The sequence below is a fragment of the Ochotona princeps genome, chromosome 14 (genome assembly GCF_030435755.1).
Source record: "Ochotona princeps isolate mOchPri1 chromosome 14, mOchPri1.hap1, whole genome shotgun sequence".
NCBI classification, from domain to species: Eukaryota; Metazoa; Chordata; class Mammalia; order Lagomorpha; family Ochotonidae; genus Ochotona; species Ochotona princeps.
Window position 1 is genome coordinate 61,852,691 of NC_080845.1, and position 23,340 is coordinate 61,876,030.

General features: G+C 43.9%; 1 protein-coding gene and 1 pseudogene across 5 annotated transcripts in view; one reads left to right on the forward strand and one right to left on the reverse strand.

The window, feature by feature from the left end:
• Positions 1-18,425: 18,425 nt before the first annotated feature.
• On the forward strand, positions 18,426-18,527 carry LOC131481988 (U5 spliceosomal RNA; annotated as a pseudogene).
• A 4,380-nt stretch (positions 18,528-22,907) lies between these two features.
• The window catches only part of PTPDC1 (protein tyrosine phosphatase domain containing 1), an 82,477-nt gene continuing 82,044 nt past the window's right edge, over positions 22,908-23,340 (reverse strand). For all 5 annotated transcript variants that reach the window (XM_058672544.1, XM_058672545.1, XM_058672546.1 and 2 more), the window contains one exon: positions 22,908-23,085. In XM_058672544.1, coding sequence (XP_058528527.1) covers positions 22,960-23,085 — 126 coding nt within the window. In that variant the 3' untranslated portion in view covers positions 22,908-22,959. The remainder of the gene's footprint in view (positions 23,086-23,340) is intronic.

The following is a 23,340-nucleotide window of genomic DNA, read 5'->3' on the forward strand; positions in this document are numbered from 1 at the left end:
ATCTGGAGTCTGGCTCTTTTTTTTTTTTTTTTAAAGAAAATTAAAGAAGCCCCTGAGAGTGTTCCATGGGGCCTATTTTCATACAGTTTTTTTTTAAAGATTTATTTTATTATTGGAAACGCAGATACACAAAGAGAAGGAGAGACAGCTTCCATCCACTGATTCACTCCCCAGCTGGCCACAATGGCCAGAGCTGAGCCAATCTGAAGCCAGGAGCCAGAAGCTTCTTCAGGGTCTCTCACATAGGTGCAGAGTCCCAAGACCTTGGGCCGTTCTCTACTGCTTTCCTAGGCCACAAACAGGGAGTTGGATAGGAAGTGATCAGCCGGGATACAAATGGGCACCCATATGGGATCCCAGCACATGCAAGGAGAGGATTTAGCTACTAGGCTATCGCACTGGGCCTGAGGCTTACTTCAGATCTGACCGTATCAGATGTCTTCTATGCTGCTGTCTCACTCCCCTCTAGTCAGGAATTGCCATACTCTTCCTCACCTCCCACAGCTGCAGATGTGTCCCCTAGCTCTGCCCACTACTCTGTCTTCTGCCCTGATGAAGTTTGCCAGTCCACAGCTGCTCAATGCCACCTCTTCCCGTTGGGGTCACGCCAGCATAACTCCTTCTCTCTGAAATCCACAGACTGAAGCAAAGATACCCTTGTAATGCCTGTGTCCTCTGCAGGTGCCTTGTTAAGCTCTCAGTGTGGAAGGGGCCTGTGTCAGTCATCTGAGAGGAGAAAGCTGGACAGCAGGGGAGGGGACAAGGGCAACCTCGCTTGATAGAGTGGACTCGGGCAGCTCTGGCACCTTCGATGCTGGAAGGAGAAATCCAGCCTTGTTGGAGATTCCTTGCAAGGGCAGCCTTAGGGAAGCGGTGTCAAGGACCTAGCCCCAAATCTAGGCCTACACATGGTCCCAGGAATAACTTGGACCACTGAGTTAATATAAAGAAAGTAAAGAGGGGCTGGCATTGAGGCACAGGTGACTGTAATACGGGATAAGGCAGGTGGCTAGCTTAGGTGCAGCAGCTAGAAGCCACACCTCCCCTGCCCTACGTAGTCCTGTCTGCCAGTCAGTCAAATGACCTCGTGCCCAGGCCGTACCTTCTTCACCTGGGACCTGGAGGTGGCATCACCCACCATTCCCTTTTCCAGCCTTGTAGGAGCCAGCAACTGGGTGGGGGGCTGGGTACTGAACTACTCCTCTCTCTCCCAGTGCTCCACAGCCTCCTTCTCGGGGAGGAGAGTTTCTGTGTAGCCACCGCTGTAGCCAAGGCCAGCGGGGACTGCGAAGATGCTAGAAGAAAGAATGTAGATGACCCGGTTGAGGCCCTGCCTCAGCCCTCTCCACAGCCCCGTTTCTCATTTGCTTGCAGGTCGTTTTTTGCACGCATGGCTCTTTCATGACTCACAGTCTCTGGGCCGCAGCCAAGGAGGCGGCTCGGTCAGGATCCCTGCGGAGGAGGCCTCAGCACGCCACGCCTGACCTCCCTCTCGGCCCTGCGGAAGGGCGGGCAGGCCGCAGCCTTTCCCCCCAGCTGGCTCACGAAATGGAGATTTCAGGCCTTCCAATGAGCTCCCTGCTGCTGGTTGTCAGAATTCTCAATTGTCGACAGAAAGCAACGCTGTGGTTCTGACAGCTGTGTCTCCTCTAGAACTTTTAAATATAGAAGCAGGAAGCCAAAACATCTGGCGAGAGAGGTTTGTTCTGAACGGGCGGTGGCCCAAAACACACCCCTCCAAAGAAAAAAAAAAGAAAAAGAAAAAGAAAAAAGGCATTAGTCACAGACTAGAAAAGCAGTGTTTTACTTTACCAAGCACTATTTAGAGACGGCACCGAGGACGGAATGTGGGACATCTGTTAAAAGCAGACCTCACTTTCCTGTATAAATTCTGGTGGAATGAATTTAAAGAATTAATTACAATTCACTTAAAGATATGTTTTGGACTGTGAAAACCAGACTCGCAAGTGTAAAGATGTTACAACCACGAGTTTTGTGGAAGAATCAGAATCAACAAACATTGTGAGTGAGACTTTTTCTTTTCACTTTCAGAAAATAGCCCGGTTTCTATGTGGGCACACTTGTGTGACAAAAATGCCAGCAATACAGTCAGAGTGAGAGTTGCCATCGGAAGAAATTGCCCGTCTCCGTCCCTCCCCAGAGAGAGAAGCACTCGGGTCACTTCCGGAATGCTGCGCCCTCACAGGCACAGCTGCTGTCTCCCTTCCAACCATGTCCTGAGGTGAAATGGACACACACACTCTCAAGTATGTGTAGGAAATGCACAATTTACTAAGTTTCCACATTTGCCTGCTCCCATGAAAACATCACCACAGTTGACACAGAAAACGTCTCCATGACCTCCATGAGCCCTGTCTAAAGCCCTCTCTCTTTTCCGTTCATTCACTTCAGGTAACCCTGTTAGCACCCTACAGGCTGTTCTTACTTCCCAGAGTTTTATGTTGTTATAGTCATACAGCTTGTACTCTTTCTCTCTGGCTGGTTTTTTTTCCTTTCAGAACAGTTAGGTTGGGCCCAATGTGATGACTCAATGGCTAAATCTTCACTTTGCAAGTGCCAGGATCCCGTATGGTTGTTGATCTGTGCCCTGGCTGCTCCATGTCCCTTCCTGTTCCCTGCTTATGGCCTAAGACAGCAGTCGAGATGCCCAGGATCTCAGAACCCTGCACCTGCGTGAGAGACCTGGAAGAAGCTCATGGCTCCTGGCTTCAGATCAGCTCAGCTCTGGCTGTTGCAGCCATTTGGGGATGAATCAAAGGAAGGAAGATCTTTTTATCCCTCCTTCTCTCTGCAAGTCTCTCTTTCCAATAAAAAGAAATACACCTTTAACAACAACAACAACAGAGAACAGGTTGAGTTTGCTCCTTTCTTTGTCCTTTGCTTTGCAGAATAGCATTCCACTTAGAAATGTAGCCTTCCCGTTTATCCGTTCACCTGTTCCAGGTCCCCATGTCTGTTGATTCCACATAAAGCTACTGTGAACATTCGTGTTCAAGTCTTCGCAGGGACTAGAATATTTATTTTTCTCTTGGGTAGATGCCAAGATGACTGGATTGTGGAGTAGGTACATATTTAACTTTTAAAGTTATTGTCACTTTTTTTTTTCCCAAATAGACTGGATCGTTTTGTCTTCCCTCTGGGCAGCAAACGAGAGTTTCAGCTTCTTTTTTCCTTGTCACCAACACTTGGTATGGTTGGTCTTTTTAATTTTAATCCCTATAACCGTAAAACTGGCACCCCATTGTGGTCTTAATGTGCATTTCTTTTCACATGCTATCTTGTTAACCGTGTGTCTTTGATGGTCTGTTCATTTACGCTTTTTAAAATTTAGGCTTCTAAGTTTCTTATTGTTGAGCGGTAATGGATCCAAGTCTTTTCCTAGATATATTCTCTCAACATCTATGTATTTTCCTTTCATTCTCTGAACAGTGTCTTCTGAAGAACAAAAGGCCTGTTCTAGAACCTCTGGTTAGCCCAAGGTCACACATATTTTCTCTTAGAGATTTTACAGTTTTAGATTTTTTAATAAAGATTTTTTTAAAGACTTTATTATTATTGGAAAGCCGGATATACAGAGAGGAGGAGAGACAGAGAGGAAGATCTTCCATCCAATGATTCACTCCCCAAGTGAGCTGCAACGGGCTGGTGCACGCCGATCCGAAGCCGGGAACCAGGAACCTCTTCTGGGTCTCCCACACAGGTGCAGGGTCCCAATGCATTGGGCCATCCTCTCCTGCTTTCCCAGGCCACAAGCAGGGAGCTGGATGGGAAGTGGAGCCGATGCCGGGATTAGAACCGGCGCCCATATGGGATCCCGGGGTTTTCAAGGCGAGGACTTTAGCCACTAGGCCACGCCGCCGGGCCCAAAGATTTTTTTTTTTTTTTAACTTGAAAGTTAGTGACAGAAAGTGGGAGAGACAGAAAGATCTTCTGTCGTCTGACTCACTCCCCAAATGGCTGCAATGGCCAGAGCTAGGCCAGTCTGAAGCCAGAATACTTCTCTGAGTCTCCCACATAAGGTAGAAGGGCCCAAACACTTGATCCAACTTCTGTTGCTTTCCCAGGTAATTAGTAGGGAGCTACTTCACAAGTGAGCAATTGGGACAAGAGCCAGCAACCACATGGGTTGCCGGCACTACAGAGTGAGGATTAGCCTACTATACCACCATGCCAGCCAGAGTCTAGATTTTATATTTAGGTCTGTGCTTTTGTAAAATATAATGCAAGATATAGGCACAACAGTATTTTTTTTCTTTTTGCCTACAAATGCCCAGTTTTCCTGACACCATTTGTTGAAAAGACAGTCCTTTTCCTGCTACATTGTTTCTGCATCTTCGTCAAGAATCAAGTGTCTAGAGATGTAGGGATCTATATTTAGACTCTCTTATGTTCCATTGTGATTGTTTCTCATTTCAATCTTTACACTGATGATGTCACCCAACTTTTATTACTGAAGTTTTAGAACACTTCAAAAAAATCTGTGAAAATGACGATAAAAAACAAGGGATTTTTTAGTGCAAAAGTTGTTTTCAAATCCATGCATAGTTTTCTTACACTATCCATTTTCTTTTAACTTGTTGAAATAGCTCGTGTAACAGTTCTTGAAATCAGGTAGTGTTAGTCTTCTACCTGCTCTTTGTTGAACTTGTTTGGGCTCTTCTGGGTCTTTTGCCTTTCTGCCTGAATTTCAGAATCAACCTGTCAGTCTCTACAAACCTGCTTGGATTTTGATTAACATTTCATTGACTATCTGGATTAATCTGGCAGGGCAGTTTCTATTTTAACAACGTTGAGTCCTCTCACTCATAGGCAAGATGTATCTCTCTATTAGGTCTGCTTAATTTCTCTCTGCAGTATTTTGCAGTTTTTAATATACAGATGTAATGAGTCAAATCATGGCTGTCCCAAAACATGTAACCAATTCCCAACCCCCAGGGCTTAGAAATGTGATTCTGTTTTGGGGGGGATGGGCAGGAAGTCTCTGGACATGTATTAGTAATGACACACATATTTAATTTCAAGGTGACATCATCTTGTATGATGTTCTTTTTTAAAAAGATTTATTTATTTTTATTGGAAAGTCAGATATACAAAGATGAGGAGAGACAGAAAGGAAGATCTTCCATCTAATGATTCACTCCCCAAGTGGCTGCAACGGTCAGAGCTGCCTCAACCCAAAGCCAGGAGCCAGGAGCTTCTTCCGGGTCTCCCACGTGGGTGCAGGATCCCAAGGCTTCGGGCCGTCCTGCTTTCCCAGGCCACAAGCAGGGAGCTGGATGGGAAGCAGGGCTCACCATAATTAGAACCGGCGCCCATATGGGATCCTGGTGTGCTCAAGGTGAGGACTTTAGCCGCTAGGCTACTGTGCCAGGCCCATACAGATGTTCTTTTAAAAATTTATTTAAAGGTAGAAAAAATAGACACACAGAGACTTCCTGTATCTGCTGGTTCACTTCCCAAGTGCCCACACAGCCAGTGCTGAACCAGGCTAAACCCAGAAGGTACAATTCTGGTGCAACTCATCCATGTGAGTCTCCCCCATGGGTGGCAGGCTCATCAGCAGGGGGCCAAGCAAAGTGGAATGGCCAGGACTCCAGCAGGCTCTCCAATTCGTAATGTAAGCATCACAATGCCTGCATCAAACTTCCCTTGTTTGAAGTCACCAAATTTGTGATAATGTATTAGAGCTACTCTAGCAAGCAAGTGCAACAGGACTTCCACATTTTCTCATCCCTTCCCAGCTTACGTGCTCGACACTGTGGTAAATGGCATTGTATTTCAACTACAATTTTGCATTGTTCTTGCTGAGGTAGAATTTCTGTATGTTGGTATTGTATCCCACAGCCAGCATTGTGGTGCTGATTAATATCCAAGCTGCTATTGTCATCGGGAGCCTTACCAGATCACACAATTGTTTGGCAGATAGATCCTTTTCAATCTACGGACTACTCCCTGATTTTTCTTTGTCATTTGTTTACTGAAGAAAAAGAACCCAGTACCACCTCCCAGAGAATGACTCTCCTTAGTGGCACCTTTGTGTTCTCTGTTCCCTGTTAACCAGTTTGATGTGATTCGGGTCCTAGATTTTGACGCAGGTGGTGTTCTGGTAGCATCTGGTGCACACCCCCACTGTGGAACAATCACACATGCTGTATCAGGCGAATAAACATCACAGTTCCGGAGGCTGGCAGGAACGGTTCCTGAGGAGGGCTCTCTTCTGGGTTTGTACATGTCTACCTTCTTGGTGTGTCCTCACATGGTGGGGAAGGGCGCCGGCATCTCTTCCTCTTCTTGCAAGGCCGTCATCAGCTCTATCAGATTATCCTTTGTAATCTCAAGAGACTTGTATTGCCTCTTCAGAGGCTATATTCCCAGACGCAGTGGTTAGCAGCTTAATATGTGAATTTGGGGGTGGGGGAGCACACATATCCAACCTCTAACACACCTTAAAATTGTATTTCTTTGCTAAAGGAGAAGTTGACAAAGCAGCCAAGGTGAAACAGAAAGGTAGTGGATGGATCAGTGAACTCCAGTTGTAAGAAGTGAGTAAGGAAAAGGGAGAAGTTGAGAAGGGTAGAATTTCAGCACCTGGCACATCTCACACACAGTAAGGAAAGAGTTGAGTGAAAAAACTACGCAAGTTTCCATCTGTGCAAAGATGCCCAAAATACTGTTAATTATTGTGTTAGCGATTAAGTGCCTAATTGTTGCTAAAAAATTTTAAGTGTTTATAACAGCGTGGCATAATTTTATATCTCCTTAATCGTAAAAATGAGAACTAAAAGAAACATTCCAGCTCACCAAGGATATAATCAAACTTATAGAGTCTCATATAATTAGTGCATTATTCAGAACCTTTGAGAAACCATTGTTGGCAGAGTTAAAGAGCCATACAAATTACCATACTGTATGACATCATGCTTTGGGAATCATTCCTGAATAAATAACAGAAAGATAATCGTTTGTCCCTTGATATTATTGAAGGCATTATTTATAATATTGAAGCGCATTATAAATCCCCATCATCTAATTTTATGAATACTTTATAAAATATGTAATTCAACACTCTGTATCAAGAATCAAATAGGTTTATAATATAGTAGCTACCATTGCTAAAACGATAATCATTAACACCACTGTTTAACCTGATGTAAAAATAATGTTTTTGTTAATGTTACTATAATTTTCTATACAAATAAAAATTGTAAAAATTTAAAAAAAATTGTATTTCTTGGGCCCGGCAGCGTGGCTTAGCGGCTAAGTCCTTGAACGTGCCGGGATGCCATATGGACGCCGGTTCTAATCCCGGCAGCTCCACTTCCCATCCAGCTCCCTGCTTGTGGCCTGGGAAAGCAGTCGAGGACGGCCCAAGGCTTTGGGACCCTGCACCCACGTGGGAGACCCGGAAGAGGTTCCTGGTTCCCAGCTTCGGATCGGTGCAGCTCTGGCCGTTGTGGCTCACTTGGGGAGTGAAACATCGGACAGAAGATCTTCCTCTCTGTCTCTCCTCCTCTCTGTACATCTGCCTTTCCAATAAAAATGAATAAAAATCTTAAAAAAAATTGTATTTCTTGGGGCCCATGCCATGGCATAGTACACCAGGCCTACTGTGGGGCTGGCATCCCTTAGGAGTGCTAGTTCAAGTACCAGCAGCTCCACTTCCCATCCAGCTCCCTGCCTGTGGCCTGGGAAAGCAGTCGAGGATTGCTCAAAGCCTTCGGACCCTGCACCCGCGTGGGAGACCCAGAAGAAGCTCCTGGATCCTGGCTTTGCATCGGCTCAGCTCTGGTCATTGTGGTCCTTGGGGAGTGAAGCAGTGGAAGGAAGATCTCTGTCTCTCTTTCTCTCTGTAACTCTGCCTTTCAAATACAAATAACATAAATCTTAAAAAATTGTATTTCTTCAACATAATTTTTAAAGCACAGTAGGTTAACAGAAAGGTTACAAAGCAACACAATTTCTATGTGCTCCTGCCCCAGTTCTCTTATCGTCAACATTTTATATCACCATGGTACTTTTGTCACAATTAAAAAGCAACATCCATACATTGCTAATAACTAGAAACTTTTTTTCAGATTTCATCAAGTTTGCATCACTGTAGTGCTCCCTTTCTAAAAATCTTGAATGAGAAGTGGCATTGTGGTGCCCTATTGAAGCGATCGCTTGGAATGCCAGCATCCCATAGCAGAATACCTGGTTCAAGTCCCCAGTTGCTTCATGCTTGAGTCCCAGCTGTCCCAGCTTCCTACTGTTGCTTACCCTGAGAAGTAGCAGATGACATGCCTCCCACAAGGGAGATCTGGACTGGCTTCCTCTGGGGTATCGTGGGCATTAGAGAGTGACCGAGTAGATGCAAGATCTCTGAGTCCCCTCTTTCTCTGCCACCTGTCCTTCAACCAAGTAAACAATAATCTTTACAAATATTTTAATAAAAAATAATATAAAATATTTAAAAATAAAAATATAAATGATTTTTTTCCTTTTAAAATGTTTATTTACTTACTTTCATCTTCTTATTTGAAAAACACAGACAGAGAGTTATCTTCAATCGGATGATTTACTCCCCAGCTGTGAGTGATACGCTGGGCTGGGGCGGGCTGGGGCAGGCTGGCGCAGAAGGCAAGAATTCAGTCCAAGTCCCACAGCGGTGGCAGAGACCCCCCACCGCCATTCACAGGAAGCTGAAGAGGAAGTACAGGGGCTGGGATCTAAACTGGCAGTCTTACATGGGAAGCGGGTATCCCAGCAGTAACCCCCCACTGTGCCAGACACCTGCCCCCTGCCATTTTTTTTTTCTTTTGTGGTTCCAAGGCGGTCTCTCGCCCGCCCCTCATCCTTATCGAGTTGACAGCTTTGAGAAGCACTTCCTAGCTGGTTTGCAGACGCGTCTCAGTGTGGCTCTGCCCGATGTGTTCCTGTGTTCAGTCTAGTTTATGGGTTTTTGAAAGAGCACAGAGGTGAAGTGTCCCTCTCATGACATCCCATGACAGATACCAGCTACCGATGTGGCTTGTCACGATGTGCTAGCCTTCAGCCGCTGGCGGAGGTGGTGTCAGGGTTTCCACTGTAGAGTACTCTTCATAGCCCACCATGGCCCCCTGACATGCTCATTTCCAAATTTTGCTCTTTGGACACACGTTATTATTAAGTGCATCTCATTGTAAGGGGGGTAGACGGAAATATTTACCTAAACTAATTTGGGATGCTTCTGGTCAGACATTTTCTCATCTTCCCCACTTATTTATTATTCAGTCATCAATTTATATTGAAATGTATGCATGGATATTTAGTTAAGGTTTCTGTATGATTCATACCACACACATGCACAGACAAAAACAAACACAAAAAACAAATGATGTACTGGGTTTGGCTTGAGGGTGAGGCCAAAGCTTTCAGATTCTTAGTGTAAACGATTCCTCAGAAAGGACTTGCATCAGTAGTATTTGTGGAATTGTTTTATTTTCAGACAGTCTATGGCCTGTTTACATGAAATGTAAACACTTTTTCCAGTTTGATAAGGAAAGCTTGTACAGTTTTCTAGTGACTTCTCTAGCTATTACATATATCAAAATGGAATAGCACAGTCTTGGTATTGATGCTTTGAGTTAAATGGAGAGGACTCTCTTCCCTAATGTCTTCCATGCACTCCTTAGGTCTGAAATGTGATCATCTTAAGTATTTCCACTATTCACATTAAATGCATCAGATGTTATAATTTTGCTTCAGCCAATTGCATATGACTTAATCCACGCATGAGACTAATTTATACATACCTATTCCACAGCTTTTTTTCTAAAGTTCCAAATATTCTTGTATCATTTGTATTTAGAGAATTCCCTTCACTCATTCTTCGCTCGGGCAATCTGTTATGACCATTTATAAAACCAAACAAATAAAAGATTGGCAAACCAAAATGAATAGCACTTACAAAGTATTATTCAACATAACTCATAAAGGATTTACACCAAAATGAAAGGGTAGGTCAAGATAGGGAAATCAGTAGATTTAATACCCCACATTATGGAATGATGGAAGGCAACTACATAATCACCTGATCCAGAAAAAGCATTTGAAAAAAATTAAATACTCTTTCATGACAACACACACACACACACACACACACACACACACAATCAAGTAGGGACAGAGGGAAACTACTTCAGCAAAATAAAAGCCCTATAAGGAAAACCCACAGAGAACATGGATGGTACAATACTGAAAGTCTTTTCTGTAAGGTCAGGAACAAGACAGGAAGTAAAGCCTATTTTGCCACTGGAAATTTCTAGGTACAGAAATTAGGCAAGAAAAAAAAATACATTGGAAAGCAAAAAGTAAATGATTTTTGTTTATAGAGAACATAATCTTCTATATAGAAAACTTGAAAGATTTTATAGAAACAGTATTGGAACTAGCAAGTGAATCCAGCAAAGTAAGAGGGTATAAGCAAAATGCAAAAAATCAACTGTATCTCAACATAGTTAATATAAATAATCTGAAAAGAAAATAGTGAAGGACCCGGCAGCGTGGCCTAGCGGCTAAAGTCCTCGCCTTGAACGCCCCGGGATCCCATGTGGGCGCCGGTTCTAATCCCGGCAGCTCCACTTCCCATCCAGCTCCCTGCCTGTGGCCTGGGAAAGCAGTCGAGGACGGCCCAGAACCTTGGGACCCTGCACCCGTGTGAGAGACCCGGAAGAGGTTCCAGGTTCCCGGCATCGGATTGGTGTGCACCGGCCGTTGCGGCTCACTTGGGGAGTGAAACATCGGATGGAAGATCTTCCTCTCTGTCTCTCCTCCTCTCTGTATATCTGACTGTAATAAAGTGAATAAATCTTTATAAAAAAATATATAAAAGAAAATAGTGAAAACAATTTTACATACAGTAGCATGAAAGGGGCAAAACACAAGTGACGAAAGTCTTCCACAATTAAATCACACAGGTTTGCTGAAATTTAAAAAAAAATGACATAAGTAAATAGATGCACAACCCACGTTCATGGAAATACCCAATTTGTTAAAATGTCAACAGGTGATACAGATTTAAATTCAACACAATCCCTATCAAATCTCAATGTTTTTTCCATAACTACAAAAATCCATCCTGAAATTCATATGAAACCCCAAGTGATCATCAATAGTCCAAACAATCTGGAAAAGAAAGAACAAAGCTGGGGGATATATACTTCATTATTCCAAAATTTAGTACAAAACCAATTATTCTAAACACTGGCATAAACAGATATTTTATAGACCAATGGGATAGATTAGCAAAGCTCAAGAATGCAATTTCATATACACAGTCAAAAGACTTTGGACAAGAGTGCTAAGACCACTTGATGGGCAAAATACAGTCTCTTCAACTCTACCTAAGTCAAAATTAATCAAATATGAAAACAACAAAATTCTTGGAAGAAAACAAAGACTTCATGACAGTGATGGATTGGCAGTGATTTCTTCAACATGACACCAAACTACTGGCTACAAAAGGAAGAAAAACATAAATTGGACTACAAGGAAAGTAAAATTTTTAACATCAAAAGGCAACGTCTTGGCTAGTAGTATAGCAAGCTAATCCTGCCCCTGTGGTGCAGGCATCCCACATGGGCACTGCTTTGTATCCAGACTGCTCCATTTTGATCTAGCTCTTTGCTAATGGCTTGGAAAAGTACCAGAGGACGGTTCATTTCTTGGGCCCCTAAACCCATGTGGGAGACTTGGAAGAGGTTCCTGGCTCTGAGCTTGAGATCAGCTCAGCACTGGTTATTTGGAAACCATTTAGGGAATGAACCAGCAGATGGAAAATCTCTCTCCTTCTCTCTGTAACTCTGTCTTTCAAATAAAAATAAATCTTTTTTTTTTTCTTTAAAATAAATAAATCTTAAAGAAAAGACTGTGTCAACCAAATAAGAACATAATGCAAGGAATGGGGGAAGCTTTTGCTTGTCAAATCCAAGTTTCCCTAGAAGTTCATGAAAAAAAAAGTGCAACTAAAAGATAAGCTTATCTTTTAGTGCAAAAAATGTTTGAAATCCATATATAATTTTTCATAATGCACATTTCCAATGTTCATCCTGAGATACCCTCCTAGAGCTAAGGGGTTAATAGCCACAATGTATAGAAGTCTCCTAAATCCTAACAACAAAGCAAGAATATCCTGACTCAAAAACGACAGAGCAGCAGAACAGATGTTTTTCCAAAGAAGATACACAAATGGACAATAAGCACATGACCAGAGGCTCAGTACCACTAATGATTAGGGAAATTTACATTAAAACTACAATGAGATAACTTTTCATATTCATCAAGAAGCTACCATACAATAAAAATAATAATAGGTATTGGTAAAGATGTCGAGGAACTGAAACCCTTTTGCACTGCTAACAGGGAATGCAGAATGATGTAGCTACTGTGGAAAACAATATGACAATTCCTCCAAAAAATTTTAAACATAAAACTGCCATATGATTTGGCAAGCAGTATACCCTAAGAATTTAAAACAGGGTCTTAAAGAGATAATTGTATATCCATTTTCAGAGCAGCATTATCCATACCAGTTGCAACACAGAAGTAACCAAAATATCTATCAAAGGTGAATGGGTGATCCTCACCAAGGAGCACCGAGGACTACATCCCAACTGCCAAGGAGATCACGGGGAAATGGAGTGCCTTCGGAGACCAAGAACTCTGAGGTTAATCGTCCCCATTTGGATCTACCACATGGGATGGAAGAAGCCCAAATCCTGCCTTGCAGGTTCCAAGGTCATCGGAACAACAACCAGGATCCCTGAGCAGTCCGCAGAAACAGAAGAACAGTAAACTTCCTTCAGGACTAGGGAGAGGAGCTTTCTCTGGTCCTTGCCTGCTTCCAACTTTGGGTCCCCACCCCCTCTCGTAATAACCATCAGGAGCGCTCCAGAAACCCCTCAAAACAAACAAACAAACAAACAAAACTAGAATAGATAGACAGAGAACAATAAGGAAAGCTTAGAACCAGACAGTAAACGGTCAGCGGGGATGCACTTATACCTCACTGGGTGGGACACAAAGATTAGTTACTCCTCACTGGGGTATGGAAGATTTCTCTGCACACCCCTCCTAAACATGCTCACCTAAACTGTTGACATATATCCTGTTAGAATTATAGAGTTAGACCACCCGAAAAACAGCCAGGTTCAGCGAAATCATGCTTCAATGCTATAAACTGCTAAAGACTAAAATTAAAATAGGCATGAGACAGCTGAATAGCAATCTAAGCCATTTTAAGGTGTATAGAACACGGTTGAATGTAAGCCAAAATTGAAATGTCTATGAAGAAGTCACTGGTTGTGGTTGAGAACCTGCATTTTCCTATTAACATATTGGTTAATCAATACCATGTCAATTAATGCCACAATGTTGTAAATGGTTGGAAATATTATGTTGGGACTTTTAATTGATTGGAATGATACTCTGCCAGCTCTACCTTTAGACCAGAGATGGTCTCACCAAGAAGCCATTGAACTTACCAGGACAATAAGATGCTGGACTTTTTGCTTGGTAAATACCTCCAATGAAAGAATGTCAACTGAATTTGAACTATGGAAATGCAAGAAGGTGGAGCAATCCACCGTGGGGGGAGGGCTTTGGGAGGGGCAGGGGAATCCCAGTGCATAAAAAAATGTATCACATAAAAAAAAACAACAAAACAAACAAACAAACAAACAAACAAAAAAAGGTGAATGGGTTAGCAACATATGCTACACACACACAATGGAGGATTGATTAGCCTGGAAAGGGAAGAAAATGGTACTGACATGGTGCCATATCAGGTCAAGCGCTTCCGATAATGCTCCCATCACAAATGGGTGCTGGTCACATTTCAGTTACTCCATTTCTTTTTTTTTTTAATCTCTCAATATTTATTTATTTTGTTATTTGAAAGGCAAATTTACAGAGAGAAAGAGAGAGAGAGTGCTGAGTTACTCTCTAAATGGCTGCAATAGTTGCAGCAAGAGCTTCTCCCAGGTCTCTCATGTGTGCGCAGGGGCCCAAGGACTTGAACCATCCTCCACTGCTTTCCCAGGCTATAAGCAGAGAGCCAAATCAGAAGTGGAGCAGCCAGGACTAGAACCTGTGCCCATATGGGATACTGGCACTTGAAGGTGCAGCTTAGCCTGCTGAGCCATGACGCTGCTCCATTATTGATCCAGCTCCCTGCTAATGTGCTTGGGAAAGCAGCAGAAGTGTGTGCAAATGTTTGGACCCTTGTACCCACGTGAGAGACCTGGAAGAAGTTTCTAGCTCCTGGTTTTGGCCTGGCCAGTCCCAAATTATTGTATTTATTTGGGGAATGAACCAGCAGATAGGAGATTTCTTTCTGTCTCGCTCTCTTAGTAACTCTGCTTTTCAAATAAACTAATATTTTTTTCATTAAAAAAATGGAAGAAAATTCAACAATATACCAATACGTACATAGATGAGCTTAGAGGATATAATGTCAAGTAAAATAGTTCAAGGGCTGGTGCTATGGCACAGTAGGTGAAGCTTCCAACTGCAGTGCCAGCATCCCAAATAGGCACTGGTTCAAGTCCCAGTTGTTCCACTCTGATCCAGCTCCCTGTTTATGGCCTGCAAAAGCAGCAGAGGATGGTTCAGGATCTTGGGCAACGTAGACAAATGGGAGATCTGGGAGAAGCGCCTGGTTCCTGGCTTTGGATCAGCTCAGCTCTGGCTGCTGCAGCTAACTGGGGAGTGAACCAGTGGAAAGAGGAGCTTTGTTTTGCCCACTGGTGGCCCCTGCATCAGGCCTGGCAGGGGACCTCTTCTGCCCATCAGGCAGGCGGCCCAGGTGATCCAGCAGCGTGTTCTGGGGGTTTGTGGGTATGGGCTTACAGGAGGTCTGTGGGATAGCAGAGGTGGGGGCAAGCAGGGACTTGAGGGTTCATGTTCAGCTGAGGAATGGCTACTAAGGACTTTCACACACAAGGCCTCTGGAAGCAAGGGAGTGAGACTGAGCAGTTTGGAGGGGGAAAAGGGAGGACCTTTAAGGGTCAGGCCAAAGTACCGGCAAACGTGCAAGACCTGAGCTGGGGTAGTTAGCATTGACCAACACTGACCGCCACTCACTGGCACACACTAAAGCTAGGGCTGGGGGCCTACCTGGCAGGACTAGATCACAGTAAACACCAGTGAGAGTTGAAACAGGGGACAGGTGATGTTAGGTTAGGCCATGACACTAACCAGCACATGAGAGAATCAGGTCTGAGGGCAGACTGTGTGGGGGATATATGGGCTCACCCCTGTGGAACTGCAATCTCCATTGGCACAGCCAAGAGCTGTGACTGGGAACAGGCTTGGTTGAGGAGCTAAGAGGATGCCCTAGCTGGGTTAGAGTTCCCACTTGGGAACACGAGAGTTGGAATGGGACAGCATGCTGGACTGGACATGGTTACAGTTTCTCTCGGCATGGGTATGGACTGGGTCTGGGAAACGCCAGATTGAGCTAGATGCCAGCACCCACTGGTACTCATGAGAGCCAGGGTGGGTGTAGAATGTGCTGGGCTAAGTCTCAGCTCGTGCTGAATGATATGAGAACTGTGTTTGGCAAGGACACTGCTCCTGCCAGGACAATAGGTGGACTAAGTCAACCTGGGCCAACACCCACAGGTGTGTGAGATCTGCCATTGGAAGGAGACCTGGCAGAAGAGCTTGGTAAACTCTTTTGTCAGGACACAATCCCTGCAGCTGGGTGCAAGGACCAATGCAAGAAGCAGCACAGACCAGACCAGGCAAGAGTACCCGCCAGCATATATGTGGGTCAGGTCTGGGTGTGGACCAGGCTAGGTAAGTTCATAATATCCATTGTCTGATCTGAGAACTAGGTGGGTGGAGGAGGGGCTGGGTCAGGCTGCAACAACAGCCAGTTCACATTAGGTCCGGGACTGGGGGCTAGCTGGGCAGGGCTAAGCCGTAGCACCCACCAGCAGGAGCTGAAACTTGGGGTAGGCTAGACCAAGCCAGGCTGCAGCACACACTAGTGGATGCCAAGGGGGAAATGAGCCAATCCAGTCTGGGGGCAGTGGGTGCTGGGTCCATGAGCCCAGGGCAGGGGGTACAGCATGGCCCAGGTCTCTTGGACCCAGACCTTGGGCCAGCCCATGGGAACTGGTCCTTCTCCTCAGTGGAAAAGACGGAGTAGTGGACAGATATCCCTGATGTACATGGTGGATATGGCAGCCCACTGGGGCCTGCAGAGTACATCTGATACCAGAGCAGAGAAGGAGAACAGAACAAACTGGACAACTACCCTAGCCAAACACTGACAACCAAAATCTGGGCGAATGGAGACTCTAAGGTTGACAATGTCAGCTAATAGACATTGAAAGTGTTCCCTCATCCTTAAATGGGCAAGATTGACAGCATTTCAGAACTATCCAAACCACTTGGGCAGAGCCCTCAGAGCACGCATCACATTGAGGCTCTGGGCTGATAACGGGTGGCCATTCCTCATCCCTGGGTCCTAGGGCGGTGGGGAGGCTGGGTATGGCTTCTCCCCTTATTTCTCCCCTTGCCCCAGAAGCAGAAAGAAACAGAAAATTTGGAAACAATGATCACATCCACTTTTCCCTAATCTTCAACCCTTCCCACCCTGATCAACTACGTAAACATCATAAAAAATAAAATTTTTAAAAAAATCTTTGTTTCTCTATCTCTCTGTAACCCTTTCAAGCAAAATAATGATGGTAATAATTCAGTCGCAAAAAGACAAATGTTGTGATTGCATCTATATGAAGTAGAGTCGTGGTTACCATGTGCCAAGGTATAGGGCAGATGGGGAACTAACTTTTTTTTTTTTTAAGATTTATTTATTTTTTATTGGAAAGGCAGATGTACAAAGAGAAGAGACAGAGAGGAAGATCTTCCATCCGATGATTCACTCCCTAAGTGACCGCAATGGCTAGTGCTGTGCCAATCTGAAGCCAGGAGCCAGGAGCCAGGAACTTCCTTCCAGGTCTCCCACACGGGTGCAGGGTCCCAAGGCTCTGGGCCATCCTCAACTGCTTCCCTAGGCCACAAGCAGGGAGCCGGATGGGAAGTGGAGCTGCTGGGATTAGAACCGGTGGCCCATATGGGTTCCCAGCACGTTCAAGGCAAGGACCTTAATTGCTACGCTATAGTACCGGGCGTAGGGGAACTAACGTTTAACGGGAATCTCAAGTTTCACTTTTTCAAGCAGGTAAATTGTGTAAAGTGATGGTGGTGACAGTCACAGAACATTAACAATGTATTCAATACCAATGAATGCACATTTAAACAGTTAAGATAGCAAATTTTGTTATGTGTATTTCATCAGAATGAATTTTGAGGCATAAGTGAATAAGGAAAGATCATAAATAATGTAAAACTTTAAAGAAGATAACGCCTTGAGATGCTATCTCACACTCAATGAATCTTGCAAAGATCAAGAAATGAGACAAGAAGTGTGGCTTAAGGTGTAGAGCAACGGAAACTCCCATTTTCTGCCACTAGGAGAGTAAACCAGTATAATTATTTTGAGAAATACGTGGTCATCCCACAGGAAATTGGACAGTTTCATACCAGAAAGCCCATAAATTCATCTTAGCTGGAGGAACTCTTGTAAGCACCCATGGACATATGCAAATATGAACAGCTCAACTGTCCATTACAAATAAAAGTGATATACCATGGCATACATGTGCATACAATGAACGCTGAACAGTGAACACAAATGAACCAAAGCTTCATGCAATGATACGACAGTCATGTAACAGTCAAGCAAAAATAGCAAGTCATGGAGCTGGCGTTATAGCACAGAGGGTTAAGTTGCTGCCTGTCCCAACGGCACCTCACATGAGAAATTGTTTGAGTCACAGTGGCTCCACTTCTGATCCAGTTCCTAGCTAACGAACCCTCAGCTGCTCACAGGAAAAAGCTGGAAGCCCAGAACTCCGTTTGTGTCTCCCACAAACTGAATGCTTGTGCCATCAACTTCTGTCTCCCAGATGCAACAGCAGGAAGCTGAATTGGCAAATCTCAGGACCCAAACCAGGCACTCCAACATGGCCGGGGTGTCCAAGTGGCAGCTTGAACACTGTACCAAATGCCTCCCCTGGTGGAGGATGTTTTATACAGTGCCTGATGCTTTTGAAAACATAATTCTTCCCAGGGTGAGGCACTCAAAGTTTATCATAGTTTCATGGTTTTAACCTTTCTAGTCGCAATTTATATTCAAGGCACACTGAGCACATAATTATTTGCCCTGGACACTGGAGAACTGGTAATCGGGTACTGAGGTAGTCATTAGGAGTCAACTTCAACCTAGAAGCGTCTATTAGTAAGCTATCTTGGGAGTGAGCACACAACAGGGAAAAGCAGAGACCCGAAGTACAGAATGATTAAAGTTCAACAACAACGGATTTCTCTTCAAATAAATCTTTCGCCTTTTACTAAAGATTTCCATGGAGAGGAGCAATGGGAAAAACCCAAGTCACTTTTTCAAGAGAAAAATGACTGCAGGTTATTCAGAGCTTCTAAGTACAAAAGCAGTGTCAAAAGAACAGGAGGCCAGAGCCACTGGATCTGGTGACTGGGAAAATCACCACATTCATAAAACAAAAATTGATGTTTGCATGTGAGACAAGTTGGGTGGCAAGGAAACCCTCGGCAATTAAGTCCTCCTGTATTGGAATGCTACTGTGAGTTTACAGAGTATTTTTTTTTTTTTTAAGATTTATTTTTGTTGGAAAGTCAGATATACAGAGAGGAGGAGAGACAGAGAGGAAGATCTTCTAACCGATGATTCACTCCCCAAGCAGCCGCAACGGCTGGAGCTGCGCCGATCCAAAGCAAGGAGCCAGGAGTCCCTTCAGGTCTCCCACATAAGTGCAGAGTCCCAAGGCTTTGGGCCGTCCAGGACTGCTTTTTGAGGCCACAAGCAGGGAGCTGGATGGGAAGTGGGGCTGCCGGGATTAGAACTGGTACCCATTCTAAGGTGGATTATGTCAGCCAGTAGATTCTGGAGAGGTTTCATCATGCTTGGAATGGCAAGACTGGCAGCAATTCAGAATTGTTGAACTATCAAAACCACTTGAGCAATGCCCCACATCAAGGAACCTTGGGATGGGTGGGATCTTCCTTCTGCTAATTTATTCTCCAAATGAGCATGATGGCAGGAACTGAGCCAATCCTAAACCAGAAGCCAGGAGCCAGAGTCCCTTCCAGAGAATTTCCTCTGCTGACTCACTCCCTAAAAGGCTGCAATAGCCAGATGTGGGCTGGGCCAACGCCAGCAGACTAGAACTATCCCTTCATAACTGTGAGAGGCAGAGAGGCCCAATTTGGGCTTTTGGACTAACTCTGCCTTCTCAGGTGCGTTACCTGAAAGATGGTTAAGAGGCAGCGCAGCCTCAAGCTGCTACTGGCCTCAAGCAGAGCAGGACTCAGACTGGTGTTGTAGGAAGTGAGTTAACCTACTGTACAACAGTGCCAGCTCAGTTAAGGTTTTAATTTTTAAGAGCAGTAAGATAACGTCAAAGCAAAAAACTGGAGGGTACAGGCAGAAGCTACATGCAATCCAATGGTGAGGGTGGTGGGAACACATGCCACAAACACACTGACTTCCCCAAACAGATGCCCTTCACCTTGACCAACAGAGGCAGAAGGCAAGGATTTATCACTCTTCTCTTGGGATATAAATTATAGTGGATGTATAAAACTTGTGTTCTCATTGTGAAAGGCACCATAACACTTATTGAGATATCCATTTCAGGGACTGGATGGCTTAGAATGAAGGCTCCACGGCTGAATGGCTCCTTTGTGATTGCTTACAAAACAGATTATTGTCACTGTGGTGCTACTCGGAGATCAGCTCATTCTTAAAAGCATAACCAAAAAAAAAAAAAAAAAAGCCATAATTTTTCTGAGGAACAGGACCGTGTTGAAATTTTTCCTTTGTCACTTTATCTGTAAACAATTCTCAACCACCTAGCACTTCAAATGTGTTTTTTGGGTCACACTGCTAAAAAACAAAAACCATCAAAGGGAACGTCCTTTTTTAATTTACTTGAGCTGAAAGGATATTAATGCTTATTGACTTTGGAACCACAACGGAAATCTTATGAGTGATTCTTATGTTGAATCGATACCCAAAGTTATTTGGGAGCATTATATCAAGAATGCAATGCATTCATTCTTACTATTTTCAGACATCTAGAGAATGTCTGAAATAACATCTTAGCTTATCAGCAAGCGTTTCCCAGTTGAGAGAAAATAGAGAAGTGTTATCTCGGTTGAATTACATTATCTTATGAAATCCAGAGTGACGAAGCACTCTCAGAAAAAACCCGGAAAGCTGATTGAAGCTATGATTCAGTAAATCAACAAAGCTTCCGAGTTATGCAAACAGATGAAGCAAGCGCTATACCCCCAGCAGCAATTTATCTTCAAGAGTATTAGCAAATTCTCTGAAGTCAAAACCCAGGGTCCCCAAGAATGCTCCAGGCTGGGCAACCCCGCACAGCTGAGAGTCCCTGGGCAGCTGGGAGGGCGCACAGCAGTCTGTGAGACGTGCTGTCCGTTGTCATGCTGATATGAACAGTACATCTTGGTTGGTCAGGAGAATTAAGTGAGGAAACAGATGGCTCACGAACTGGTCCCCGATAAGAACTTCGTATGTGTGAGTGCTCGATTTCCTGACTTCATCTGAGCCAAATTCTGCAAATATAACTTCTCCCAATGTATATGATCTGTATCTTCGGAGCTACAAATAATTTACCCACTCAAAACATAGGAAGGCAAGAATTGTACAGGCCTGGAGATTTTCTGCAACTGTTCTTTTCCAAGGGGTCTTCAGTGTATTCATGGGATGTGCAGAATCCTTGACTGTCTCTTTTCCTCAGATATTACAAAGCCCCCTCCTAGCCCTTCTCTCATTCTGCATTCCTGATTCTTTGGTGATTCAACAGAAGATAGGGTCAGGAGTCAGGACCAGCTACGCTTCGACACCCTGACCACTCAGCCTACAACTCAATCTGTCCATCAGTACACACTATAGGGTGTGCACCTGCAGCTTGTGAGCGACGCCAAGAACATCAAGGTAAGCAGGCACAAGACCAGGGTTATGGGCTATGCTTTTCACTTTTATTAAGACAATTATAATGGTTGTATGTAACCCAATTTTCTTGTCACATCTCCTTTTCGGGCTGGTGTTCTTAGGATTTTTCGACATGCACAGGTGGTCATATCAAGATGGTTTTATAATTGGAAACAATGTTTCAGCTGCACAGGAAAACAGCTGGCTTCTCCAAAGAGCAGTGGTGTCACCTGCTCACATAAAGACAGCTCAACTGAGCTGAGGGCAAGCATCCCTTTTAGTTGCAATTCTGCTTTTATAATGTACCTCTGGACAAAATACACTTGCTTCCTCCCCTTCCTCTTGCTAGGCACTTTGAAAATAAGACAGTCCAGAAGCAGGTAAGACAGTTCATTAAGACTCTGCTGGGTTTGATTCCCTAAGAAAATGCAAATGGTATGGAAGAAACTGTATTTAGCATTTGTCATTAGGGTTAGCAAGACCCACAATGACTAAAATATTTTTCATGTGCCAGAGTTTAAATTTGAGATGTAGGAGTTGGGGAAATTTCATTTGTTCCAAATTAGTCTTGTTTCCCCCGAAATTCCATCTTTAAGTGCTAACTTCTTTGATTTGAAAGCGGTGCGCTTAACATTCCCTTCCTTAGGAAAACTGTTCTTTCTGTGCCTTGGCCTCAGATCTTCCCACATATGAATCTCAAGAAAAAGTATGGCTTCAATTGTTGATCGAAAGTTTGGCCTTTAAGGAAACCAATGTGATGTTCAGTGGGAATGGGTCCAATTCACATAAAAAAAAATCATAATTCTCCTAACAGAAAGCAACCAACAACCTAGCCCTGAGATTAGCCGGTGTGTGGGCCTACAGATTTGAAAACATGGGGCCTGGACCAGGCTTCTTGGTTAAAAGCCTGTCAGCAGACAGCAGCCTGACCCTCAATTCCTCCAGCTCCACCAGTCTCCAGTGCAGACTGCGGTGTCAGAGAATGAAGTGCTGGCCCAGAACCTCCACCCTGCACAAGCATCCCTTCTGGGAAGCTCCTGGGAGGACCAACACAAGTCCTCCTCGGAGCCATGTCGCCCACTGCCTGCCGGTGACGTCAACTCAGGCACAGCCTGGTGTGCCGGTAGCTGCTCTTGGGACGACAGCCAAGGCTAATGGGTCATCTGGAAGCCTCACAAAGAAGCAAGTCTGCTTTCTATGAGTAAAATACCCCAACCGCTTCCTAGTCGACCCAGAAAAGGAAAACCCAATCAACCTGGAAAACAGCAACTTTGGAACTCTTGGTTCACAGAGTTATAAAAAGAAAAGCAAAAAATCAGAAATTTTCAAACACTTTTTAAAAATCCCTTAAAAACGTTATATCAATCGCCTTCTCAGTAACAAATATAAAACAGTTTAAGACACTTGGTGATTTTCTTAGGTCATACGTTGGGGGTGGGAGGGATGAATACACAGTAAGGTGTTGCTACCAAAATCATCTATTTGGTATAATCTCCAGGAAGAGTTCTAGCAAGACAGTGAGTATTTTGCAAAGAAGAATTACAACTTCTTCCAAAAAAAGTCAAAAAGAAATGTAAACACTATGTACTTGAAATGTTAATAATATTCAGTCAAATAAATAAAACCAAGTGGCACCAACTTGATGGCAAATTCTCGAAACAGAAATGTAGCTCAAAGATATTTTTAAATAAATAATTGCTCTAAACAGGGATGACCATTCTCAGCACAAACCAACAGCATTCAAAATCAGATGCCACGAGAGAAAGCAGCTGCACAACTTCCGCTCACTCTCACGGAAAGGTCGTCTGAGCCCTCAGGTCTGCCCCGAAATACTCATCAGGAGCGAAAACTCAGTTTCCGTGGAGGCCAGCCTTCGAGCTGTCTTTCGTTCTTTTTCTTCTTTCTTCCAATGTGTGCTTAAATATTTTTTTCAGAGTGTTGTAAACTACTGGTCCATTTTCAGAATCAAAATTAACCTAAAGGAAAAGAAAATTTATATTTAGAATGCTGTAACAAAAATTTTAACCAGTCTCTATTTGGGAAGAAAGTGGGGAGGGGTAACAAACAAACAAAAAGTGAAGCTTACAATTAAAACGATTCAGTTAAAAATACACACAATAAATTCCAAATATTTTCACTGAAAGACTATATTAAAACTGCCAACTTGGGCCCAGCATAGTAGCCTAGTGACTAAAGTTCTGCCCTTGCATGCACTGGGATCCCATATGGAT